The sequence below is a fragment of the Centroberyx gerrardi genome, chromosome 8 (genome assembly GCF_048128805.1).
Source record: "Centroberyx gerrardi isolate f3 chromosome 8, fCenGer3.hap1.cur.20231027, whole genome shotgun sequence".
NCBI lineage: Eukaryota > Metazoa > Chordata > Actinopteri > Beryciformes > Berycidae > Centroberyx > Centroberyx gerrardi.
Genome location: NC_136004.1, coordinates 18,373,253 through 18,400,976, shown reverse-complemented (window position 1 = coordinate 18,400,976; position 27,724 = coordinate 18,373,253). Strand labels below are relative to the sequence as shown.

General features: G+C 42.1%; 2 protein-coding genes across 4 annotated transcripts in view; one reads left to right on the top strand and one right to left on the bottom strand.

Moving 5' to 3' along the window:
* The first annotated feature begins 5,425 nt into the window (after nucleotides 1-5,425).
* Nucleotides 5,426-19,402, top strand: LOC139927164 (E3 ubiquitin-protein ligase KCMF1-like). Its single transcript, XM_071919199.2, has 7 exons — nucleotides 5,426-5,548; nucleotides 7,536-7,703; nucleotides 10,728-10,867; nucleotides 11,533-11,634; nucleotides 13,548-13,728; nucleotides 16,534-16,852; nucleotides 17,051-19,402. Exons 1-7 carry the CDS (start codon nucleotides 5,533-5,535, stop codon nucleotides 17,376-17,378), a joined length of 1,254 nt encoding a protein of 417 aa, XP_071775300.1. The 5' UTR covers nucleotides 5,426-5,532; the 3' UTR covers nucleotides 17,379-19,402.
* A 3,687-nt stretch (nucleotides 19,403-23,089) lies between these two features.
* Nucleotides 23,090-27,724, bottom strand: part of slc20a2 (solute carrier family 20 member 2) — a 41,969-nt gene continuing 37,334 nt past the window's right edge. For all 3 annotated transcript variants that reach the window (XM_078285049.1, XM_078285050.1, XM_071919155.2), the window contains one exon: nucleotides 23,090-26,140. In XM_078285049.1, coding sequence (XP_078141175.1) covers nucleotides 25,976-26,140 — 165 coding nt within the window. In that variant the 3' untranslated portion in view covers nucleotides 23,090-25,975. The remainder of the gene's footprint in view (nucleotides 26,141-27,724) is intronic.

Here is a 27,724-nt window from a genome sequence, read left to right as displayed (position 1 = left end):
CCTTTTCAGTCATCTGATCATCGGCTGATCTATCCTCGATTCTATTGGTCAAGCCCCCATTTGTTTACGTTTAAAGGCGTGGCATAGTTGAATGAAGTCGTAGTAAGGCTTCTCACGTTGCGCGTTTTAACCCTTGCTTATGACTGCTCGGGGTGTGTACTGACGCATGTTGTAGGCTGTCACCAGAAAAAATGTCCCAAGACGTCCAGTAGGCTAGTAGTTAATCATCAAGGTCAATAGATTACAGCTCTCTTGCCTAATTGGCATCTGGCACAATGTAAAATATTTCCCAGATTTGGCAAGCAGCCCATCACATGAGCCGCCAAATTTTGCCTTGGCAGTATTAGGGCACATCCATTCATTCTTTAAGAGGATCGGACTCGGAGCCGATGCTTGGTGACATTCCTCACCTTACAGTCCAATTCGAGCAGTGGAAATGCCATTTGGCCATTATCATACGTGGGAAACCCACAAGCCCTCTCTGCGCGTCCATGGGAATATTTAAAAGGCTCCGACCCGTGTGGGGGGAGGGCGAGGTTACCTCACTCTGAAAGCACTGTCCCCTCCGCCTGGCGCGCTGCCAAGCGCTCAGCTTAGCTCACGGACCAGTTTCAATTGATGAGGGGAAGAATAGGCTCGCTCACGCAAGGTCTTGGCTACAATAACAGCACTGTTTGTGTACATACAGAAGCGCCTACTACCCAGTAAGAAGTGTCACCTGCCACCCGAGCAGCCCTTGGTACTTTGAATCTGAACAGCTTTTAGGCATCTCTGCCATCAAAGTGATGCTGTTGGCTGCCGGACAGTGTGCCCTAATGACGGTCTCAGGGTCAGTGGGTTATAATACTTTGCCAACTCGTCAAGCCACTGCTCAGTGACATGGGACTAATCACGTGCCCTTGTGTCCCTTAATGCCCTCATGGTTTCTGTATGGGCAGTTATTTCTCAAGTAGCTCAGTGGTAGTAAATTATGAAAGTCAACCTCCAGATTACAGGTATTTTGCAATTTCAATATTTCTCTTTAGCCATGGATTTTGAAGATATTTTTTTTTATGTGCAATACATTATAAACAAATAGACTGAAGGCTATCTCTGCAATTGTTCTTTAATCAGAAAATGAGTCATCCCTTCCGAGACAATGTTAATATAATAACATAATAATACTTGCAGGAGGCAAACGATATCCTACTATGCTTCATAGACAAGTACACCTGCAGTTGTGGCCAATGTAGATGGCTGTGATGCCATAAAGCAAAATGTCTCACAGCCTACTTATGAAATGTGCCAGAGTGTGTATAAACCATATAGACAATGGTACATCTACAGTATTATTTTCAAAGTCCATAGTTTTGTCATTTATGATGCACTCCCACACATGGTGATTTGCCTGATGTCATAATTGGCCAAAACAGTACAAATGAGTCAGTGCACTTGTGTGTTTTGTACACATACTTTATAGCCTGGAACTTAAGCGCTGGGCTAAACTTGTTAAAGTGTTTCCACTGAGCAACCTGGTCCATGCGTAACCATGACAACTAACTTACACAACTGCTTGTCAAACATGGCAGACAACGCTGCTGTCAAATGTACAGTATAATCGTTAACATTAGTTTTAATTACTTTGTGGGAAGTTTTAAAAAAGAAGAAGGTTGCAGGATGAGGCTAACATCATTCACATGAAAAAACAAAGTGTCATCGCTGGGCAGTGATTTAAATGCCTACTGAAGGTGTTAAAGTAAAAAAAAACGTCCTTGCCTGCGTAGGCAAAGGCAGTTCTTTTTTTTACTTTAACGTTTGTTCCTTTAACATTAGTCCTTTACTACTGTGTGTGTGTGTCAAACTTGGAAAGCAAGTGATAGTAATTGGGGTATTTACAGCTAAATAAGGCCAATGTTGGTTTTAATATACGGTATCAGGCTAAAAAGTTGTTTCCAACTCTTAACAGTCTAATTTTTCTATATGTAGCAACACATATTTTTTTTCTAAGATAGCAGCTGAAAGTAATGCAGATTTAAGAATTAACATACCTAGTTTCTAAAAGGTAGATGCTCATTAATGTAGGAATGGCTGCACTCAGTTACAGATGTTACTAAGCAACACCCCCTATTTGAAAAAATATAGAATGTGATGATGTATAAGCATCAGGGCTAACAGCTTTGGCCCTGAGGGTCTGGAAGGGCCAAGTAGTGGGACTTGAGTTCCTGGACTAGCCCTGTTTTGGCCCAGGCCAACCCAGTGGAAAGGGGTCAGGAACTCTGGAACTAAGTTCAAGCACCAGGTTTGGCCCTCAGTGGAAAGGGGGCTAATGAGGTTGTGCCTGCTATGGGAGCATCCAAAATAAAGTGTTCTATTTTTAGCATAGGGTCAAGCACACATGAGTTAACAGCCATATGCTTGTGTGGACATAGCAGAAGGTGCATGATACTGCATCCTACAAAGGCAACAGAGTTCAAATGATGAAATGATGAAATGATGCAATGTAGCGTAGAACATGAATCCATCCTGATCAGCCACTCTCATGGAAACACTAAACTCATTGACATCATAGACCCATGGAGAGGCAGGTTCACTAGTATATTTCCCTCAAAACAAATCAATTTACAGAACTGACTTTGGGTTTTCAAATTCGTTGAGGTTTTCAAATTCGTTCAAATTTAACCATTTCATAATCTTGGGTTTACATACAATTTGTTTCGATGAAAAAATACTTTCATAGTTCTCAGTCCATAGAATATGGAAGTCCTTTCTTTGCTCGTCCTGGCTCTGTCCCATAATGCAATGTATATCCCGAATTTTCAAACTCAGATGATGATACTTCTGTCAGTCTTTAAGCACAGGGTCCATTGTAATTCACATAAGACTTGAGAATATAGTTGCACACTTACAACTCTGATACACACTGAGCCCTTATTACCGCTGACATTTAGACGTAACTGTAAGTCGTTGGTTTTTACTATAAAATTTGAGGCTCTTTAGAAGGAGTCGCTGTGGCTTTAGGTGCCAAAAACTGCTTGCACATGAACTTCCTCGGTTGTTGGTACAGCTAGAGGAGTGGGCTGGTGGGAGGTGTTGCAGGGAAAGATGTGGAGGCCACGTCTGAACAACTGATTCAGCGGACTCATCATTCTCGACCCCCCTAGTTAGGTGATTTTTTTAAATTTATTCAGTGCAAGCGATTCGGTAGGTATGGGCAGCCTTGCATTGACTTGCATGTCTTTGGACTGTGGGCAGAAACTGGAGCGCTGGGAGGAAACCCACGAGGTCATGAGGTTCGAACTCCACACAGAAAGAGCAAGAGCCAGGAATCAAACCCGGGTCTTCTTCTTGCTGTGAGCCACCGTGCCGTGATGTCCCATCCAAATCAGCAAATTAATTGCTAATTCCATTCATTCACTGAACAATTTATTCAGACATGATTCACACTGAAGTCACATGACAGGTTGAGATACTTCTTCAAAAATGAACAAGTTTGAGAGAGAGATTTGGACCAGTTCCTGGAGAGACATATGCTTTCTTTCTAACACTGCTGTTGACTGAAATTTATATTTGATCACATTTGTGAGTTGAATCAAATCACTCACTTGGAAGACTCATTCAGAAAGAATTCCTAATTCCAAAAGTTAACAAAAGTAACGCTTGTCTTGCACAGCACCCCAATCATGGCACGTGCAAGACAACACAACACAATATTCATTGTTACATTACAAGAGATTGACCTTTACATGTGGACCATTCTGAAGTGAAGATCTGATACAGTTGCTACCTCTCCTTTCTGTTCTTTATCTTCATTTCAGTGTGACAACAAAACAATAATGCTTAAAAAAAGAAAGTAAATGAAAGATTTTTCAGAATTTACTCAAATAAAAATCTGAAAGAGCAAGCCATGTCTCTCTAACCTAAGGCCTAACATCTGAAGTTGGCAATTGTAGTTACTTGAAAATTAAAATCCTTTTTCATGTGGTGGTTCTGTTATTTTGTCCACCCCCATACCTCAGTCAGCAGGGTAGCCTGAATGCCAGTTTGATTCTGCAGTATGCTGACTTGTCCCGATTTCACCCTACAAGGTCTAACTGGCAAGGCCCAACAATGAGGCACTGTTAAATACTGAGACAATCAAGTAGGCCTATCCAGGCTACTCAATGAGGACAGCAGATTTGAGAGCACAAGGAGTGAGGAGGCCGTTTGTATTGACAGTATCTCTAGTTCCAACTTTATGGATCATACTTGAGGTTGCTCTCAAAACTGCATTCAAACCATTTAGTTTCATAAGCCTTGTGAAGTAACTGTTGGGTGAACCTGTAAATTAGAGATAAATGGTTGTTTATCACTAGCACTGCTAACAAATTCCAACATGTGGCTGTATCCTATTTCTCAAAGACATAGGCGCAAAACCTTTTGGATGCCCTGAAACACTTCCTAATTAGTGCTAAATGCAAAAGGCTTGGGTGACTAATGAGTTATACTGAAGTGCCTATTGCTTGTGGCTGTTAATGGAATAGGCAATATAGGCAAAGACCTAGGGCGCCAACTGGCCAGGAGTTGTATGTGTTTTTTTGTTTCACCTTGGTTTGCAGCCATTTCATTGGTTCAGCAGCCACTGTTTTCACTTTTTAACAAGTAATAATAACATAACTCTCCAGAAAGCTAATTGCATCTAAGACTAGGCTGCATGTGATGGGAAATAGCTCTAAGGTTTGCATTAAAATTCTACATTCATATTAGACTATTCTTTTGAACATAATATTTCTCAGCCAAATACCAGGACTTGGTTTTGCATTAATTTTGAATAGTTCAATGTAAATCGGAGCTTTCAGAGATGCCGTTAGAGCTTAGGGTAGGCTATTGCTAGGTTAACAGGTAATAGGCATTTCGTTTTTTATTTTATTTTATGTAGGCCTAGCTAGATTTATGCAATTATTAACAAGTACTCAGGATATAATGACATGTAGTGCTATTAAGTTATACAACATTTGTCTAACATGGAGCTCTTTGTCTTAGAAACTCTTGTGGAATAAAACAATCAACACTGGCCAAGGCCATAGTAGCCTATTTTAGGGCAGGGGTTCCCAAACTTCTTCATGTCACAGACCCCCAATTGATAAAGATTTTAATCCCGTGAAACCGTAGTGGAGAGAGGGGAACCTGATCAGGACAGTCATTAACATACACTCTAACGTCTAATGACTGAAATCATAGTGAAGTTAAACCAATTCTCGTTTTGCTGGGGACTCTCTGGATCCCACTCAAGGTCCCCTGGTGTCACTACTTTAGAGAACAAACCAGTAAATGCATCTTTCTCAGGAAACAATCTCAAACATGAGACAACTACGCCGTCAAGTGGCCGGCGGTAGCAGCGCATCCGACGGTGACACAGCAGGAGGCGGAGGGGGCAGTGTGCCAGACCGGATCCTTCATGAGGGAAGAGGCCAGGGACAGCCAGCCAGCCCCGGCTTCTCTTCTCTTCAGCCAACAATATTATTCCGTATTGCAAGCCAGGGAGCCCGAACAGGGGGCTGTGTTAGTGTTCGTAGGATGTCCCGTCATGAAGGTAAGAATAAATGTACACAATGGAGTGTAATCAAGTCTGGGGTTGTACGCAGAAATGTTTGTGAGAGTACCGCTAGCTAATGTTAGCTAGTCAAGCATTTCGTGTTTTGCAGCTCATCCCAGCTAACGTCGGCTAGTGTTAGCAGATCAGTAAAATGTTGGACGTGTATTGCAGTGCATTGGTGGGGACACATTATGGCGGCCACAAAATGTGTATCCAGTTCAACGGCCCTTGCAATTGCAATCTATGTTTTAAAGAATGTATACATTCAGTGTTAGTCGATCAAAACAACGATGACAAATAAGCGGAAGGAGCTAGCTAACTATGCTACTACGGTAGCTAGCTTGCAGGCTAACTGTTAATAGGTTATATAGGTTAACGTTAGCGAGCTGGTTAGCTAGGGGGAGTGCCGAGAATGGGAAACATTGAGGAGCGAATAGCAGATGGCGTTGCTCGGTCAAAGCTTGCCATATCGTTAACGGTTAGCTAATTTCAGCCCCCTTCCTGGTAAAAGTTGGCCTGCTGAATCCAGTCTCATAAGCTAACAGTTGGCTAACTAACATTAACCTCGTCCTTGTGGCTAACCTTGTTGTAAATGAAGTTCGTTGTTCGTCTCAAATTAACGTTAGATTGCTAACATCACCGGTCCTTGACTCGGCTACCGCTAGAAAGTTGCGCTAGTTAAAAGTCAACGTTAGCTGACTAGCTTATCAGCTAACTTAAGCTAGCCAATTTACTCGTTAAATGGCTAGCTAGCAAGCAAAGGTTTTAGTGTACGGTTAGGCCCACGCGGCCTTTATTTTCCACCTCTGTGTTGTTGTCAACAGTCTAATGTAACATTAAGTTAAGTTACTTGTCTATGAGATGTAAGGTGACTTGGCTGATGTTACTGACACTAACGTTACTGCAGCAGCTACTTGTCAGTCGCCAGCACAGCAGGATCAGGTTGTCACTTTCAGCTCTAACTGCTTGCTAGCTATGAATGGAGATATGAGGGAGTTTAGACTGCCTTGTGTCATACAATACACCGCGGCTGCACGACTGTCGTAGTCAATCAAGAATTGCCTGGACTTCAACGTAGTGGGCTCCGTTTACCTTTAACATCACGTTAAACGCGCTTAACATATTTTGGGAGTGGTAGGTATTGCTGTGAGAACGAGTTGGATATTGTATTGAAGATTCCTGTTATGAATGAGGCGGTGATGTGTGTATATTTTTATTAAGAGGTGAATAGGTCGGGCACTAGACACACCAGTGTGTTGGTTAGTGCTGTAGAAACGAGAGTGCTGTATAAGAAGAGGATTGCTTTGTGCTGCTGAGGAGTGAGCTTCATGCATAGTGCTCTGGGATACTCCAGTTGATTGGCTGCTGACTGGTATTATTGGCAGATACTCACTACTCACATGAGCATGTTGATCAGCCAACTCAAAACAGGGAATGCAAGGAATTTGCATCATTTGCTAGCCACCTAGCAGGATGTCAAAGTAGACTCCATCTTCTGCTAGTGAAAAATGTCACTTTAACTGCCATTTATCTCTGTAATATCTTATCTGTGTACTTTCATATCTATTTATAGGAAGTAATTAGTCACGTTTCTGTTCACACTGTACTGCATCATTCCCTGAAAAGAAATTTTCTGAAGTTAAATACGTGCATAACATTTTCATGTCATGTCATTTTGTCATGAGAAAAAAAAACTTGCATTGCAAATATGGATTTGGCCAAATTTCTCAATTTAAAAAGTTGATAAGAATTGGTTCAGAAAATCTGATCATCCCATGTAATGCTATATGGGAATGCAGAGGACAGAGTATGTTTCCAATTATGTTTACTTGATCTACATGTTCTGAGTAACATTCACTTTAACATATGACTTACTGTTGAAGCATCATCAAACACTACATTTTAAGATTAGTTCCCTGATGAGGTTGACCTAAGCATTAAACATTAGACCTCTCTTCTCATCATTATTGTTTTTTCTCTCTAGGTGTGAGCTGTGATGCATGTTTGAAAGGCAATTTCAGAGGTCGCCGATACAAATGTTTAATCTGCTACGACTATGATCTGTGCGCATCATGCTATGAGAGCGGAGCCACCACAACCAGACACACCACAGAGCATCCCATGCAGTGTATATTAACCCGAGTCGACTTTGGTAAGTGGCAGTAGCCGTTTGCGTTGGCAGGCCTTGCTTTGTCAACAAACATGTAGTAGTGATGACTTGTATTTTGCTGATGGACTCCACCCAAAATTTCTGTGTAGACATTAAATGTTGTGAATAGATGATATGCGTAATTGTGAGGGATGAGGGGTGACCTTTTAAACTGTAAACAGGGTTCCCATCCAGGTCTTGAGAAGTATGTAAAATTAATTTGATCATTCCCAGGTCTTAAAGTATGGCAAAAGCACAAAAAATTCTGGAAATGTTCGGGAAAAAATATTGACTAGGCGTGAGGTGGTGAACCCATGTCACTTAACACATTGTGATATTTGTTGTTGTGAAGAATCTAAGCTAAGGAGGGTGGTGGCCTAGTCGATAGTTGTTGTGGGCAATATAGACAAAATATTATATCATGATATTTTCAGGTATTGTCTCAATTCATGATAGGCATCATAATGTTTTTTATTATGCTTTTTTATTAAGGCTTGGCTGAAAATTACAGAAAAGTATAACTTAAATGGTAACAGTACAATACTTTATTTGCAGCCTTTAAAAAAAACTATATGCCAACAAAAAAAAGTTATAAAATTTGAGTTTACTAAACTAAGAGAATAATTTCATAAACCAAGATCATTAGAATGTTCAACGTAGGGTTTCAAACCCATTTCAGTAAATTCTAGTCGCAAAAGGTTAACACACTTTACAGATTCCAGTCACAAATAGTAAGACTCAAATATGGCTCTGAAGTACAACTAGACCTTACATCTCTTGTTCTGGCAAAACATTGTAGTTACATCTTTAAGTTGGCCTGCCTTTTCTCACTTCATTCAGAGTACAGTCGTGCAGTAAGTTTCAGAAAATTATTTGTGGCTGGGTAACTCCTAACGAGGATAAACCACTAATGGCAGTCTTTTGAAACCTTCCTTTTCAGTTGTTTTGATAGGAACCATCCTTTGCACAAATAAATCGCTACAGTGCACGTTACCTTTTGCCAGCATTTGCTTTTGTTTTCAGATGGAGGGCTTCACCCAAAAGACTTGGCTAGTAGTGTCTGATCTGGCCCGAACAGCCTCATGAGAGTCCAAGTGTTCTGAGCCAAACGATTGCACTGTGGGTCCAAAAGTCCAATATTTACCTCATTATCTCCCAGATCCTCCGCACATGTTCTGCATCCCGTCAACTATCACAACAGTAGTAAGCAGATGCAGCTATCATATGCTATCGGAAATATTGTAATTATGAGTAGAGCGTGCTTTAATGACCCAATAAAGTGGTAAATACAAATGAGAAAGTTAAATTTAGCAATTCATTTGCATTTACTACCATCTTGAGTCTGAATACAACCAATATTGACCTTGGAGGAAATCTTGACCACATGCGGTGTGACAAACAGTGGCTTGTCAAAAATGGGTTCTGATATGATGCCTTCCTTCTTGAGTATGTACAAAACAGATATGTATGAAAAATAGACTCAAAAGCTCAATGTTTAAATGAACGTAAAACGTCTCGGTCCACTCCATCTCCAAGTCTACCATTTGCCCGTTCTCCCTGTTTGTGTGGCACGTGCCAGCATGCACAGATCACGTTTCAAAATAAGATTGAAACATGGACCAAACATGCAAATCCTAATATACAAGGCCATAATGCTGTTACCTACAGTGCTGTTTATAGGGTTTGTTGCGCTTGTTTTGTCTGTGTTGAAGTATAAAGGTGATGCAGTGGCTGCAACAGAACTGCAGCCATTGCCTACTGACTGTGTCTTCCTGTTGTTGTGATATGCAAAATATTATAATATAATATTACATTATTATAGAAATATTCGGTCTTTCTTTCTTTTCACAAAAACTGCCTTCCCATGAACGAAAATGCACAAAACTTTGTACAGTAGTCCGGTCCAAAACGATTCATACTGTATATGAGGCCAGTCTTCCAGATGGTGGCGCTATAGCAACTATTTAAAATTTAAAACTGGAAAAAGCCATACATGCTACAGGTGTGCAGGTTTCTGAGGATGTAGTCCCATATGAGATGAATCTTTTGTTCACTGCTACTTGGTGGAAATTATGAAGTTGATCTCTGTGTTTTTTTCATAAAGTGTTGAACTCCTCCCAATCAAAATGACACCAAGCCAGCTTCCAAATAATCTGCAGACGGTACCGTTTCAAAAATTGAGCCTACAGTGACTATAATTGTTTTACTTTGAATTCTACTGCACAGACATTTGAACTTGAATGGTCTTCAAGGGCTTCTCTATCAATTCATCATCTATGTGAGTGAACTGAGAATTATGTTGCAGGCTGCCATTTGACAAAATAAGTTCAATCTACTTTGCTTTTTTTTTTTCACTGCCTCCTTTGTTCAAGCAGTTTCCACAGTAACGGCGGTAAAAGATTTTTTTTTGGACATTAAGACCAGGCACCCTCAAAATGCCCCGGCTTTGTAAAACCCTGCACTCATGAAGTCATACTGTGAATAAAATGTGGAATCACTTCTTAGCTGGCTCAATAAATTGGTGACCTGCCTATGGTGAGAGAGGTTGTGAGATCGAGTCCTGGGTGGTGCAACCATAATGTGACACTAATACAGTTATGTATGCTGGCTGGTTCAAGTACCTCTAAAGGTTAAAAGGTATTATTTACGCCTAACAATTTCATTTTCTCCTCCTTTTTTCCATTTTTTCCCTCATAGCTAAACTGCTAAGCTTTTCCCGGCCGCCACGTTGCTGCTAGCAGCTACAGTTTTTCTTGCTTTTGGGTAACTGGCCCAATAATATTGTTAGGAGTGTTATAAACTGGTGCTGTGAAAGAGCATGCATGTCAGCCTTTCACACAGTAGGAAAGTTGTTTTACAATCTGTTAAAAAATAGAACAAACTGTTGCAGAAGACACAGCAGAAGGTGCTAGCTGCTAAATAGATTTTGGCACCTGTGGTTAGCAAATATAATCCAGCACCTAAAATGGACTAGCAGTTAAAACCACTGTGAAACTCAGTGCCATGTCCATATTGGTTCCCCACCAGACCTGTACTACGGTGGAGAGGCCTTCTCGGTGGAGCAGCCCCAGGCCTTCACATGTCCCTACTGTGGCAGGATGGGCTACACGGAGATCTCCCTGCAGGAGCATGTGGCTGCCGAGCACACAGAGACCTCCACAGAAGTGGTGAGTCAGAGCTGGAGCCTCACACCCAACCATCCATGAAACCCATGTTTGGAGGATGTTTTGAATTTACTCGGGGTTTCAACAACTGGAAAAATGTCCATGTGTATTGTTCCCCTCTTCAGCATAGCCTGTGAACCCCCACGTGCCTCAGAAATTCTTGAACATTTGTGAATTGAGTAAATTGAATCCATGTCTGAAAATGCGCTTGACATTGGAGAATGCTAGAGGTTCGAATTTATAGTGAAGTATGTTTATTACAACTTACTTATTGTCCTGCTATTCACAATGCCCCAGACAAGGTCAGCTGCTAACTTTTAAAAAACTGAAGTGATGTCAGATAAACGTTGCAGCTCTAACAATAAATAGTCACTATATTTTTCTTATGACAGTAACAAAACACACTGATTTTGAGTAACTGAGTTTGACAGAAAAAGACATGAGAAGTGGTTAAATTAGTTATGTGTGTAAGTGTGCAAACCTTGGATCATTTTGACTTCAACACTATACTGCATCTTGCTTTGTGTTTGTTTTGAATATAACATTTGTAGATATTTACCAGTCTTGGTGTTTGTTCCAGAGAACCCAACCCAACACCAACTGTTTAATGCTCAGTGAAATGAAGTGTGCAGATATTGTCATGCTTGCTTTCTCTCCCTGTCTTCCAGATCTGTCCCATATGTGCAGCACTGCCAGGTGGCGACCCTAATCATGTGACAGATGACTTTGCTGCTCATCTCACACTTGAACACAGAGCACCCAGAGACTTGATATCCTTTTCAAGTGTTAGGCTGCAACATAATATTTGTATGTCGACAGCTAGTCAACATTGAGGGCGGCAACAACAGTTTAGTTTAATTTGGGTTTGAATCAGTCACTTAAACAAAAGTAGAGATCCCAAGGTTTCTTTGTGGAAACTAGTGTATGCAGAATTGTTATGCTTATGCTTTTGTGTGGTCCAGATTGCTTTGTCATATTGAAGATGGGACTAGACTCGGGGAGCTGTCCGTTTAGTGAAATTGACACATTTCTGGTGAAATTTGTTGGCATTTTGCTAAAAACATTAAAGCTGCTGTAGGTAGGGTTTTTATAATAGACATTTTGTTTGAATTCAGCAAAAGCAATCCCCGTGTTCAGTGAACATAAATGAGAATGATTATGTCCAAATCTCAGCAATATTGATAGCGCCATTTCTCTATTTGTTTAGTAAATAAACAAATAAATAAAAAGTAAATATTGTGGTCATCTGAGCAGTTGAGGCGCTGGAGCAGGAGGGTTTTGCTCTGAGTTGTCAGTCAGTTGCATGCCGATTGCCTCTGGCTTGGTGGGCAGTGAAGTGAGGGGGGAGAGGGAGCTAAGTGCGTTCATCTTCCTGTTTTCCTTCAGACTTGCCTACCGTGGCTTTAAACGGTGTAAAACCTTGATATGTCGGTGAATTATACAACCTTATTGCAAAGTGACTATAGCCTGGTTTTGTCCACATCCTGCTGCTGTAAGATTTGTCCAATAAATGTCTGACATGCAGGACAACACAGGTTTTTTTTTTCTAAACAAGGTCTGTTTGTCAGTTTTTCAACAACATTGTCCCACAGGCTTCCTGCTGACAGCTATTTTTCTTTGCTTTTTGACATTTTGAAGATTTTGAACTCCTGCTTGGGTGTTTCAGTGGGCCTTGTTTACCTGCACACAAGCAAATGTTGTTGAATCACTGACTAGATGTTTTTTTTCAAGCACATTCCCACTCAGCTGTGACTGAGATTCCTTTTAGAGAGATTACAAGTTCACCTCTAATTCAGATCGAATCAAATACACCATTGGGAAGATAGCGACTTAATCTGTCATTGAATTATTATTATGTAAACCAGTGGACAAAGTGGGGGACCTGCTGTGTTGAATGAAACAATGGAAGGCCTCAAGTGTATTGGGCAATTACACCATATCCTAATAATGCGTATACATCCCTTTTAAGATTCAAATCACTGATCAGATAAGAATAAATGGACAGCTCCTTGGGTCTTGTCCCATCTTTACCATGACAAAGCAATCTGGACCACACAAATTGCCCTGGGATTCATTTGGAAGTGACCGTACACCACTTCTTTCACTCAGACAGTCCACATAAGTACAAGGTGTTGCCATTTCAGGAAAGCGGAAAATAAACATTTGTGAAGAATTTTAAAAATTGTATTATAATGCTTCGGTGCAGTCCAACAGTGAACAAAGTTCATAAGATGGTGGGCATCAGGTTTCATTACCTGTCCCATAGTGCTAAGTGCTCAAATGCCAGCATCTGCTTGTGCCAGTCAAAAACCATCAGATGTATTCTCTGTGAATTGCACTCTGGGATAGGCAGGGAGGACCGAATGACAGCAATCTTAAGATCCAAGTTATTTATAGAGCGCTTTTAACAAACAGGATTATCACAAAGTGTTTTACAGAAAACTTAAGATGCAAGAACTGAAAAATAAGGAAAATAAAAATTGAAAGAACAAGTACGTCACAAACTCCCCAAAATGGGGCCAGAGCTTTTGTTAGTGGGCATGCTCGGTGCGCTCCCTCATGCATGTGTCTGAGTGGACATGACATGCACCAGGCAGTGCAGCAGTGTAGTGTGCATGCGGAGGAGGAGAAGTGACTGTGTGATTACATGTCGCATTGTGTATTCCTTAACGGCGAGCTTTACGATGAGTCAAGTGGGGTGCGGCATGTGAGGAGGATGTTCCACCCTGGGCGTGGTCTGGGTGGTCCTCGTGCCCGCAGGTCTAACATGCACTTCACCAGCAGCACCACAGGGGGGCTCTCCACCAGTCAGAGCTCCTCACAGAGCTCCAACTACAGCAGAGAGGCCATGGATCCCATAGCAGGTCAGTCACACAACATGCACATGGAGACGAGGGAGGCCATGGTTACATGTTGAACTCATGCACGCTATACACAATATAGGCTCGCTCTGAGGCGCGCAGCTGTAAAACAAGAAGCCATGGCGCCTAATCCAGGTCAGTCGGAAAACAAATACTTTTATTCTGTTTAACTACACAGGACTGTCACACAGCTGCAACTGCAGGAGGTCTGACACACAAAATACCAGTTCACATTGAAGTATATCACACATGTATAAAGTGCATATGGATTTAAGAGTTGTCTTATTAGAAGTTGTTCCATACATATACAAACAAAACAACTGCAGTAGCTTAGATACTCTACATCCCTAGTGCATGTTTCAGAATGCACTTGCAGGTAGTCTAGTAAAGTAATGTGTGGGCAGAGATGTTGCCGTGGCAATTCCTTGTTTATCCTGTTCCCAATTTTAATCCGGTTCAGCGCTTGGCACTCGCCATGTCAGCTCCAGCTGTGCCATAATGAGTGGCCATGTTCCAGTCTGCCTTGCAAACAAGGCACCAGCCAGTGCACCCTCGACTCTCTAATGGCCTGCCATACCTGCTGGGTGGTTGACTTGACTGATATATTGTTAGACTAACAATCTGACTGGTGTAGCTCTATCATACATGCTGTCACACCATGTCTTCTGATTCCCAGCAGGATCATAAATAGTGCTTGGTAGCCCCTCCTTAGCTTAACCAACTTCACACCTAATTTAGAACTAGATAACCCTCTTTATTACAGGTTATATTATTATTATTAAGGTTTATTGCCATTACCAAACATAATTTCGTTGTATGCCTACAATGACAAATAAAGTGTCTTAATCTTAATCTTACATGGCTCTGTTGAATACTGAGTTCTGATTGGCCAGTGAACGCATTCTGAACTTGCCTATTTCTGAATAACAGACAGCTGTTTTACATAACAGACCCGAACCGGGTATTGTTTTTCTAATCAAATTAACTGCCGACAATTTGTGCCAAAAAGACGTTACTCCTTGGTTACTGCAGAGAACCAGAGAATCGGTTAACCTATCAAGGTTAGAAACATGGAACATTTTTCCAATATTACTTTTAATTTATTCAGAGAGCACAAAAACTTTTGATTGGTGGTTAGAGGCCGAATGGCAATCTTACCAGATTTGTTTGTGTTGCTCTGGTTACAGTGCTGCTACAGTGTAGCATGGATGCTAGCTACAGGTGTTTCTATGGTTGTAGTCCTGCTTAACTATTTTTGTGGCAGTTACTTGTAAATTACTTTAGCTCATTATAAAATCACTTTTTAAATTAGTATTTTTTGTGAAATGATTAATATGTTTGGTAATTAGCTGTGTAATGGGATGTACAGGGAACCAGTCATTATTTCAAAATAAGCCCTTTCAGAGGGATTAAGACTTGTGATTTTGTGATAATGACCTGCTCTGCTTAATTGTCCAATTAGCTGCACTAGTCAAGTAACATTTTCTCATGTTATTTGACTATTGCAGCTCCTCATGTTAATTTTACCCCTTGCACACACGTGGCCCAGGAATATTACGGTATGCTGATCTGGTATTAGGTAAACTGTAAACAAACTTGTGTCCCATGTCACTGCCAGTCACACCCGACCGGGTACAGAACAGCATACACAAGTTGCTTGTTTATTGGTCACTTCTCTAAGGGCTCTTACCTTACAATGGTGTAAAAAGCAGACATGTTTACCAAATCCCCCACTTTGCCTATTATGTGCCTGTGAATTGCTTCTTCCTTCAAATGGAGAGAAGTTCTTAATTTTTTCTTTCTTTCCAGCTCTCTATATCGTCTTTGGTAGAATTTTGCTAGGTATCGTTAGCTGTTCTGCTGTTGCCGCTGCCTGTTGTCTCAACTTTGTGAACACAATCCTTATATCACTCTGCAGTCAAGAAGTCCGGAACGGATGTTGTTGGTTTCTAATTAAATTAACCGGCGACACTTTGTGTGCCTTTTACGTCACACTTACACTTACACTTCCTGCCAGGGAAAACAAGACAAAGAGTAGTGGCCCCATGACACTGGTTGAGCACTGAACCTTCACACCAAGCAGAGCAGCGTTTGACCCTGGTCTCAGCCTCAGTATCAGGGTCAAACCGTGTAACACTGACGGTCAACCCACATATTTCCCAGGTCAGACTCTCAGGTGTCACTAGGGAAACAGATATTGCTAGCAAGCAAATTTAAAATTTTGAATGTCAAATTTATGAACATATGAATCCGCACTCCTTATATTTAATCTTTGGCCAGGTATGAGCAGGATAATGTTCTTCAAGGTGTATGTAAACAGTTAATAAATGACATATTGGCCCAGCACCTTTTCAGGTATTATCCCTTACATGTAAGTACATTCACGAGCCAACAGCAGCTATTACTGGGACTGATTAATTAGGTGTATAGCTAGGAGCTTGCTCTAGAAATGACCCCTGCCTCTCACTGCCACAAAACAAGCATACTTGCTGACCACCCAAGAGACTACTGGCTGGCTGTTTGTAGATATACGGCCTTGCTGTGAAACCACCATACTTCCTGTTAGACTTACTGGCTGGCTGACTGGTTGGTATTCTGCCTCATTCGGGCCAACTGGCTGAGAAACCACTTGGTATAAAAGCTAGTAGTCAATCAGTCATCCAGTCAAAGCCAGTATAGCAGAGTTGATGGTGGAGGTGGTGCAGGCTGGCAGCACAGGAGTGAACTGTACATCCACCTCCTTGCTCCTCGGTGTCCTCTCCACCGCCGATCCTGACAGCAAGCCCCTCTCCTCTGCCCTCTCCCCAGAGCTCCTGTCCCAGCTGTCGGGGGTGCGGCGTTCGGCGGGCGGCCAGCTGAGCTCGGGCCCCTCGGCCTCTCAGCTCCAGCAGCTCCAGATGCAACTCCAGTTGGAGCGCCAGCAGGCCCAAGCGGCGCGCCAGCAGCTGGAGACGGCCCGCAATGCCACACGGGGTGGGGGCCGCGCCAATGCAATCCTCAATACCAACTCGGCTGCCGCCAACCCAAACCCCAGCGCCAACCACAATACCAACCCCAGCCCCAACCCAGGTCCCCCCGAGCCCAATGCGCAGCATACTGCACACAGCTCCCAGTTTCTACTCAGCAGGTTGGCCTGTTCTACTATTGTTTTTGTCTGATTTCCCTCATTTTTGTAACTGTTGTAATTGTCTAAATGTGGGCCCTTCCTCCCTTCTCATTCTCTCTTGTCACCTAATTTGTCCCTCTCTCTTTCATTTTAAATCTTTACACACTCTTGTCTCCCCCTCCCTTTCTCATCACTGCTCAATCCGTCTTCCCTTCGCAGGCTGAGCGAACCGCGACTGTCTGAGTCAGAGCGGCAGGCGTGCGAGGCCCAGTGGGCCGACCGGAGCCTGTTTGTGACGGAGCTGTTGCTGTCCACACTGCTGCCCGACGAGGACGCCTCGGCTTCTTCCTCCGAGGATGAGGATGACTGTCACGGGCCGTTGCGGAATTTCGCTGACTTCGAGGCCATGGGCTGTGTGGAGGTCATGACCTTGGACGTGGCACTGGAGAACCTCAACCTCAAGGAGACGACCCCCGCTACCAAGACGATGAAAACGACAACTAAAACAACAGCAACGAAGAAAGAGCCCCCCGCCCCGCCCCTTTGATGACATGGCCGCTTCCCCCCCAAACCACCATTGTAACTGGCTGACCACAGTGTCTGTCCAACTGCCAATGGATGAAAAAAAAGACTGCGGTTCTTTTTGGCTTTGTTTTTTTTTTCTCAGTGATTGTCATTTCAGCTCTGTCGCTCCCCACTCATCCCCATGTTTATTACGTTGTGTACATTGAATAAAAGTAGCGAGACGAGAGAATGTGAAAGTGAGCAAGCGAGGTGGGTGCGTGAGAGAAAGGAAAAATAACTATATAAATATATTATAGAAAATCTATATGAAAGTTGATAATCAATTCCATATAACCCATGTTTCCTCTAGCAGATGAGCAAGCATAGTTAGCCGTTAAGAGACAAACACGTCCTCACACACTCACCCAGGGAGAGGAGGCAGACAGAAACCTCTCCGACAAAAACGCTGCTGTGTATTTATAGTTATTAATTAAAGAAGTGCTTGGATGGTTTACCACAACTTAAGCATGAGCTTAAATCACCATGTGCCCATTTTTAACTGCACAGTCACTAGACGGGGAGGTCGTTCTCTGTTGTTCAGACACCCGAGTAACTGTAAATTTAGGGTGTCGATTGCCACATCAGTGACATTTCTGCGCCACACACAGACAGACTGTTGGCCGAGTTTGGTTCCGTTCATATCCAGTCTCAACCCCCTCCCCCTTGTGTGACATCACATGTATTGGGTCATGCGACCTTGCTTTATATCAACTGTGGGCACTTTGGTTTTGAATTGCATATCCAGAGAAGTGTCCATCTGTGTACACTACAAATGCTCTACATAAAGGCGATATACAACTCTGAGGCAGGAGATCCGTCATGGTAACAATCTCTTCAGTGTGACCGTTTTCAGGCCTTTTGTAATATGGAAGAAACACAACCCTGGTCTTGATACGGTTGTTTTTCTTTGTTTTTTTTTTCTCTTTCGTAAGACCAGATGCTACTCTCTCCAGCTTCCCGTGATCTGAAATTAATCCTCTCTCAATTGCTCATGAATGCAAAGATTATTCAACATGTGACTTGAAGGAGAGAATCCTGTATGCTCTTTCCATTCATTTCTCTCAGTAAAAAGATCTTTGTATGCCTCCACTGCTACCTTAAGAAATGCAATGTATGTTTTTGGCTCGATAAACAAGCCAAATTACAGGGTAAACCTTTCAGTTTGGAGGACAATAAAAATGTTTTGGATGGAAATGAACTAACCCAATCCTGCTCTCTGGTTTGTGTTTTTTTTGTTTTGTTTTTAGTTGCTAATTTACTGGCTAGCATGTACAGCGTATGGTAAAAATAAAGGAAACACCTATATGAAATCTTACAGGTCAAGTTCAATCTCATAATTAGTCTTCTCATCTGATGCATTTCTTCCTTCACAGCAGCAGCCAAGATAAACAAGCTCTGTAAATCAAAGCACAAGCTGATTGAAAATTATTATGATGATAGAGACGAGCGGCCCAACTGTGTATTAATGTAGGACCAGAGAATTATGCAATGCTGTCAGAGACTTCCGATGTCATAGACTGGATTTGTACAGGCACAGAAGTCACAGGACTGTCAATAGTCCTATATCACGAAAGCATACTAAACAGAAAATTTGACTTTAAGTAGGCCTAACTAGATTTCTGCAGTAATTAACATACACAAATGCATATATGTATGACATGTAGCAGTGATAGGTTATTTACAAACGGGAGCAATTGTGGTTTATTATATAATGATGTAATTTTATCACTTCAGATGCATTCATGGCATCTTTGCATGATCTCACCGAGGGCACCAACAGCGCCAGGACTTCCACTGTTTCTGATAAAGTGTGTGTTTCCCTCCATTAGGCCCACTGTGTCCCGCACTTTTAACCATTTGAAACATTTCTTTACTTGTAGTGCCAATAAATGCCTCCAAACCATGTCCTTTTTTTCCTGGACTCAAGTCAGCCTCAGTGATGACCTTCACAGTCAGTGGATCTGTGGGTGTCGAGGTTCGCTGCTGTGAGCCTTCTCTTTTCTTGGAAGACGGAGCGAGTTGAATGTGAAGTTAAATGCTAAACAAGCAAATATGAGACATTTCATCAGCCGTTTCTGGCAAATTGATGGCATGAGAATACTAAGCCCATTCACGTGTGTCCAGGTCCAGTTGTTTCTCATAACCGCAAACCGAGTGTGTAGTGTATGATGCAATTACTTTTTCTGTGTGATAAACCAAAAGTGACAAACTTATAGACTAGCTGCATTCTCCTCTGTATGTGTATATATTAAACATAGTTTTGCCTTAAATGACAGGCCAAGGTCAAAATACATGGTGTTCACCTAAATCTCAGGGCGGGCTAATTAATTAATTTTTTAACCTAATGAGAAAATTGGCTTCTAGCAATATGCATAATCACAGTAAATTAATACAATTAAATACAGAAACATATAATACATTTAATCCAGAGCAGTGGGTGCACAGAGAGCTCTGTTACAGTGAAACAAGTTAATGGTGCGTGACATTAAAATCTGTTCAGTCTGTTTGATTAATCCTGAGGTTTCCTGACAGGCCCTAGAACCCTAAAATAGACGGGCTGCTAGAAGTGCTTTATCCTGCAAGTGCAATGGATGTTCAAAAACTACACACAACCAAAGTGGCTTAATGGTTTAAATCAGGGGCAGGCGACTATGTACCATGGAGGGCTGAGACAGTATGCAGGTTTTCATTCCAACCAAACACTACACCAGCTGATGAGTTCCTCCTCTCTGGTTGAAGGTGTGTTAATCAGTGAAATCACCTGCCGTTTGGTGTTTGGAGGGAAAGAAGACCTGCATACTCTCTGCCCTGCATGGCACGATTGCCTATAATTGGTTCCCAAATTCCCATTGATGTCTATGGTGTGGTTTTGTGAGTCTGTTTTCACCGCCAACAGAACACCTAGAGTTAAGGGCCTGATCCTCGACAAGGCTTCTCTCAACATTGCAGTCTCCATGCTTTCTTACACTGAAGGTGAATGTCTCTTGTCACCAAAGATGAGCCCAAGAACCACAAGTAAAGAAATCACAGATCTAAGGTTCCTATACCTAGTGAATGGGTGCCTATAGGTGCAGAAAATGTACCTTGCAGCAGTTTTAGAAACCTTGGCAGTGGGGAGGCCATGTTGGTGTTTCCTGCACTTTGTTTACTTCTTGAAGAGCCATTAAGATGGTTGTAATGTTGACAATCTGCTTCAAGCAACAAGAAATACCAACTATTATCCCATTGAGTGTAAATTGTGTGACTTACTCAAAGTGTGCAAGCATCCAGCCAGCATTCTTCAGTGTTACTGTAGAGACTCCAGAGAAGGGGCAGCACAGACACACTGCTGGGAACTTAAAGTGCAATCTGGGCCAAGTCACTGAATTATTATCTGAGCTTTACAAGCCTGCATTAAAGTAGGTTGAAAGGATTCGGCAAATTCATTCAGAAGAAGTTGGTTGCTGTAGGAAACCACATGCTTGGCATTGTAAGAAAATCAGCAGTAAAACAATCAGGAAGTTGAATGCTATGGGAGACGATGTCTATGCATAGTGTGCATACATAAAGACAGCAATAAAACAATAAAATCTAGATAAGATTTACAGAAGACTATGCAGGTCATCAAGCACATATATCACCTTATCTAAAGATGTGAATGAGTTGACCGCACTCTAAAAGTTGAAATTTTAGCTTTTAGAGTTAAGATTCTAAGACATAACCAGCAAGTTTAATGCTCTAATTAAATTACTAAGGTAAAATAATTGCTGCATAAAGTAATGTTTTCCAGTTACATGAAAGTGAGGACAGGAAAAATGACCCAAAACACTTTCCTTTCCAGCTTCCCACCCACATCATCCCACAAATAAGACACACAACTCAATGCCATTTAGATATTCTTTGTAATTTTAATTCCCATAATTTAATTAGTTTAAATGCAGACATTTTTTCACTAAAATTTTAAATAAAACAACATTACAGTACGATATATGCAAATCAGAAGAGCTTTAAGATTTTGTAGAAGCCCAGGCTACTTTTTCCTTTGTTTATTTTTTTTTTTAAACTCTGAAGGACTGGACAGTTAAATAGCAAACAGTAAAAAGACAACACAGAGCTGTAAAGCCTGCAGGCCAGCCAAGGAGCACATTCTATTACAAAGCGAACCGGAAAACTAGCTAGAGACAGCACGCCACATCCAGATGAAGGTCAGAATTGATGCCCCTCCACCTTTGTGAGGAGGTGGTAGTGCCAGACAAAAGGGAGAGGGCGCCATTACACCAGGGTAGGTGGACCTACACAACCACAGAGTGACAGCAATGTAGTTGCACCTTCACAAGAAACAGCTTTTATTGCACATTCAGGGAGAAAAAATGGCACATTCTGTTTCCGTACGGATCTATAGAAAGGGGTGAACCGTTACAATGCAGTACACGCACGGTAACTCCCTCAATGGCAATTACACCACTCACTGATATATACTGATGAGTTGATACTGATTGGTCTAAAATGCTGTCCCTCTCTACCTTGAGCAGTGCATCCCTTTCGGCCTATCAGGACTGAGAATGCATGGAAAAAAAATAAATGACCGCGTGAGTTCCAGAGGGGGTCTGCAGAGCGTGGTGGTGCGTTCAGGTTTTACTACACAAACCGGACATCTGAAGGGTCGAGGCTGACTCCAGTCTGTTCACATCAACCTCACAATCCAACATGGAGGACATGAGGGCCACTTGATTTAACCAGGCATATCCGCAAAGAACAAATTCCATAAGACAGAGCAGAATCAGACGATAGGAGAATCTGCATCTTCTGCATTTTACTGATGTAAATTGCAACTTTGTCTGGATCCCAGATCTGTTTTCATAAGGAGACAGTGAAAAAGATTTCTGCACAGTGACAAGGCCACAGCAATTTGTGCTCAAGCAACATGGGCGAGGTTTACGCAACGATAATTCACCATAAATATGATCTACATGCGGTAGATCTTAGATGTTTTGGGAAATCAAGGCCAGGACTCTTGTGCATCATGAGATTTTGTGTACACGGTAGTCCCTCTGTGCGCTTATAACAAGAGTATAACGAGATAGTTATACACCAGCTGTGCAGCCCCCTGTGTAACACACTGCCTGTCGAAGAGGAAAAGGGTATGAGCTGCAAGAGTGGAGCTCACCTGCTGAGACAAGGAAACTAATGTCTCCCCAGCCCAGTTATCATCTAGCCTACCGTTTCAGTTTCTCAACATCAACATTTGCTTCCAGGCCTTTGGTTTTCTGTACTGCTGCTGGTCACAGGCCTTCCATGAGCGGTCTTGTATCCTCAAAACATCCCACAGGTCATTTCCTGGTTTTAGCAAGGTGCTGCCCCACTCTCACAGCTCATGATAAAAGCAGTAGGGAAACAAAATTACAAAGTGTTTTCGTCTAAAATTCAAAAATAAAAATGGTAATTTAAAAATCTGATCTATTGGCAACCGACACATCAATCTACATGTTAAAAGAACACACTGGGCTGAGCGGATCTGTGGCACATGGCACCAGTGAGGAGAGTGCACTTCAGTGTCACAACGAAATGAGACGGTTTCCCAGTATTGCGGGGATCACAGTCTTATAGCTAGTCCCCCTCGGCCGGTTTCCGGTCGACCCACCGCGTGTCCTCCAAAGTGTCTGGCAGCTCACCCAGGTTAAAACTCAGATATGGTAGAAAAATATATAGTCTTGATGAAATTTCTCTATTTATTCTCTTCATTATTGGATTGCACCCATACATGTAGTGTTAACGTGCTGTAGTAGCAGTGTAAAGTGACTCTGGGATCATGATTAGCACTACTACTACGAAAAAACAACAAAAAACAACAAACAAGGACAATGAGTCATCGCGCGCACACTTGCTCTCTCTCTCTCTCTCTCTCTCTCTAGACACTTCTGGTTATTTTTTTCTTGCACTTGAAAATTCATGGTTAATAGTTTGTCTTTCATTGGCATCATTAGGCAACAGTTTTTTTTTTTTTCAGATACTCTACGATATGGTTACGATGTAAACACCACAGTACTTAATTATTTACTGTATCTGCACACAGTAAAACACAACGTTACAAGGCAAGTGGCCACTTAAGCATAGATTTGTTCATGAGAAAAATAAAATTAAGAAACACACCACAAGAAAAAAGAACCTGCAACACCTCGCATTGGGTTTGTTCAAATAAAAACCGCTTTAGATTTTGTTCATCTACAGGTCAGGCGACCCTGTTGAAAAGCTGGTGATGATCAGTACTATCCCCCCGACACCATCTCATTCAGAAATAATGATCCTAAGACGAAGTCTTGTGATATCACCATGACAGAGTGGCTTCTAAACCCCGACACTGGGCCTCCATTTAGACCTCAACGTTACCCCATGACATTAAATGACATCTAGCCATATTGTCTTTGCTAAACACTAACCTTTAGCACTTAGATTCAAATACAGGCAATCAATAATACCCGCCCATTTTGAACAGCTACACATGTGGCTGGGGTTGAACCGCAACTCAAGTCAATCCCCCCCTCTGTCCACGTCTGTCTGTACAAGTGTGACTGAGTTTGAAGGTGTAAGAAAACAAAGTTTGTTTTATTTTGTTTGATATGACACAATAATTAGCTGTCTGACGTGATAGGGCCATAAGCTTTGGGGCTCTTTGAGAGAATCGCCTCTGATTTAAAGCGTATGAGGGATATGAGGTTCAGGACTACAGAGACTGATAAACCCTGACGCAAAGACAGTTCACCTGACAGGCAAAGAGGGTGGGAGATCTGAAACGTCCTGAATATAGACAATGCAGACGTCTATCATTGGCTGGGAGCCTTCAATATTAAGAAGTATGAAATGGCTCCTGTAACTGAACTGACTACAAAGGCATGCGTAGATAACAGTGAAATATCTATACTTCATAGGGCCTCGTCTGTGTTTGTATGTCTCTCTGTTTACCCCATCAGTTCCAGTATTTTGGCTTCTTCTGCACCTACACATCATAAGTCTACATGAAAGTTGGCATGCTGATATGGCGACAGGTATCTCAGCTTACTTTGGCATGGTGTCGCTCTCACCACAACAACCTCCCTTGACCAGGTAGAACTGTCTTGCCGTCCCAAACGCGCCCATACGCTTTCACAAGGAGGGAACCTTAGAGATCGGAGAACTTTCTGTCAATACTGTCGAATCGGCTGGAAATTACCGGTGCGATAAAATTAGAAGGAATGGCAGATCTCCCGGGGGTCATTAGCGGGTGTCTGTTTTGTCTGTTGTTACAGGGCAGATCGTTTTGCTTCCACTTTAAATGCAGTTTTCAGATCAGAGGAGCTGTATTGGCAAAAACTCAATGACCCAATTCAAAAGGGTGAATGCACTTCTGTCAACCTCAGAAAAACAGCAGTCAGTCGATAAGCCTGTGTGTGTGGGTCTGCTCTACTGTCAGCCACTGGGGTGACGCATTTGTATGACATCATGAAGAGGTGAAGAGGTGAAGAGGCACCCCTATAATGTTAATGTCAAAAAAAAAAAAAAAAAAAAATTCATGACCCCTCCCACCCCCAAACTCTTGAGGACAGTATTTACAGTACAAATTACAGTATAGTACATCATTAAAAAATAAGATATCCATCTCTAAAACATACAGGAGCTCTTGATAAAATCACCACTTTTGCAAATCAGGTTTTCTATGGTATCATATAGAAAATAAAAGCAGAATGACAGTCCCGCCACCCTCTCTGAGGCCTCCTTTCCATTGGCCCCAGTTGTACCTTCCTGGCTAGCATGTTAGGGTGAGATGAAGGATGGGTTGGTTGACCACACGCACATCTTTTTTTTTTTTAACCTTAAAGCAAGCTGCAATACAACAAATCACACTCAATTAATCCAATATTACAGTATTTACAGTTTTTTTTTCCGGCATTTCAGAAGTAAATACTCGACCAACTACGCTACCCGGGTTTGCAGGCAGCAGAAATGCAACAAAAGGATATACGTTTATAGATCTGCAGGCATGTCTCGTATGTGTGCAAAATTAACCTGTTATTGTTTTTTTTGTTATCATTATTACTGGTATTCTGTCTGTGTTTGTCAGTCCATGTTTTCTAATAGAGGAACAAGGAAATGACTGCATTCGTTTCTCCAATCCGCCACGTTAAAAGTTATTGGAAAACCCCTATTATTGTCTTATGTACAGCAGGTTGATTGGTAAGATGAACACATCGGTTACACACTTTCTTATGCAAAAGAAAAAAAAAAAAAGAATAAATAAAAATCAGATCGGAAACTCAAATGAGTCAAAAAGATCTCTGGACTATTGAGCCAGGCAGCATGTGAACCAACCCTCCAACCATCCACAGTACAACCAAGTCCGTCTCTAAACCTCTGCCTCTATTTCTTCTTCTCCTGTCCAATGCCTTCACTTCCCCATCACCCTTGTCCTTTCCCTCTCTTCACTCCCTCTGCTACCGCATCCTTCTCCTGTATCTGCACCCCGTCGACACTCGAGCTATCATTTTCTCCCATGTCCCTCTCTCCCTCTCTCTCTCCCTCGCTTTCCCTCTCTCTCTCTCGCCTGTTCTCCCTCCCTGCCTAGCGCCCTCAGACATAGGGCAGGATGCCGTAGACGAACAGAGCCATGACGGCGGCGCTGAACAGGCCGGCCACCGGCACCGTGACGAACCAGGCCAGGAAGATGTTGCGGAAGAGACGCCAGTCCACCGCCTTCTGGGAGCGGATCCATCCCACGGCCACCACCGAGCCCACCTGACCACAGAGAGGAGGAAGAGAGAAGACAATCAGCAGCGGCACAGAACAAATCTTTCAACTGGCAAAGTCACTGAGACACTCTGAGGAGCTGCAGGCTGTCCAGGCTTTTCTTCCTATAGAGGGCTTCTGTTGGAGGTCGTCAGCTCTGGCTGCGTTTCTAATTGTGCCACTTGGCCGTCTCAACAGAATTCAACACATGGGTCATTTCTGTTCTGTTTGTGACTGGCAACAGATCATTTCACCACTGATCAATTTTGTGTTATAAATTTTAGTTTAGATAATGTCAACTTGTTAACTAGCAAATCATAGTAAAGAGTCAGCTAACCATCACTGTCCACTGTCTTCTTGTAAATACATCTAATTTGCACACTAGCTAATGTACAGTATCTAGTAGAAGCTAGCGTTAGTAGTGGCTAGTCTGCATATTTACATTAACATCGGTTACTTTGCTAAATTAGCCAGCTGGCTAGTTAGCTAGCTATCAAAGCCAAAAAACTGCTGTTTGTTCAGGTTAACTGAGCTGACTCCTCTCAAGCTACAACTCGCAATGCTTTGGAGTAGAATCTAGGACTAATGAGACTAGGGCTAAAGACAAGACACAATCCTGTGTCACAGTAACCTACAGTTTGAAAGTCTACCTCATCTGACTATTCATTTTTATTTATAATGTAACTGAATGGATCTACACCCACATCAGCCTAGTTGTTTAGCCATTATTTGCACACAGCCAATTTTCTAATGGACCTTGACACCAGCTTATTGGGAGATTTGTGGCCAAACTGTGAAGCCTCTATTAAAAGTAATGTAATTGGTGACTGGTGGAGATGAGAGGCTGGTGCCCTCTGGCTTTGTCGTTGAGTGGCTCTAACACAAAGATAATACAATTGACCAACAAGCTACACAGGTAAGTGAGAGTCAACAAGTTAAAAGTAATTACAGTTCATTGGTGGGTCAAACCAAGAGTTTTGGGATACAATTGGACAGAAAAGCCTGTACATACCCTCCTGCTCTTCAAGACCAGCTCAGACCAAAACCATTTCTGTTAGTTAGAGCAAGCTGATTGAAGTCAAATCTAGATGTGGAAGTCTGAAATCAGCAGTTCTGATGTTAAAAAAAAAAGTATAAGGTATATAAGGCCATTTAAGGTTATATATATCTCAAAAAGAGGAAATATTTCATGAGTTTCTTCAGTTTCCTCAATTAATCTGATTACTTCTGCGCATGTCAGACTTCCAACAATACATTTTCACTCACCTTTAAAAAAATCAAATCAGAATGAGAATCATATTTTAAAAAGACACAAAAACATCTCATTTCAAATACATTTCTGACACTTGAGTATGTTGGAGTGGCAGCTCCAAGGTCACATGACCAACATGCACAGTGACTGGTTCCAGCATGCTCTGTTCATGACACTGCAGGTGGGCGGGGCTTAAAGTGCATCTGCCTGCTCTTATACGGCCAGGGTAACCCGAGACGCTTCTGTTCTAAATGTGGAAAGCCAGGTCAACAGGGACCGGTCATGTTGATAGTTTATAGCCCACTCTTTCTCAAACTAAAACTACACTGAGTCCTTGACTA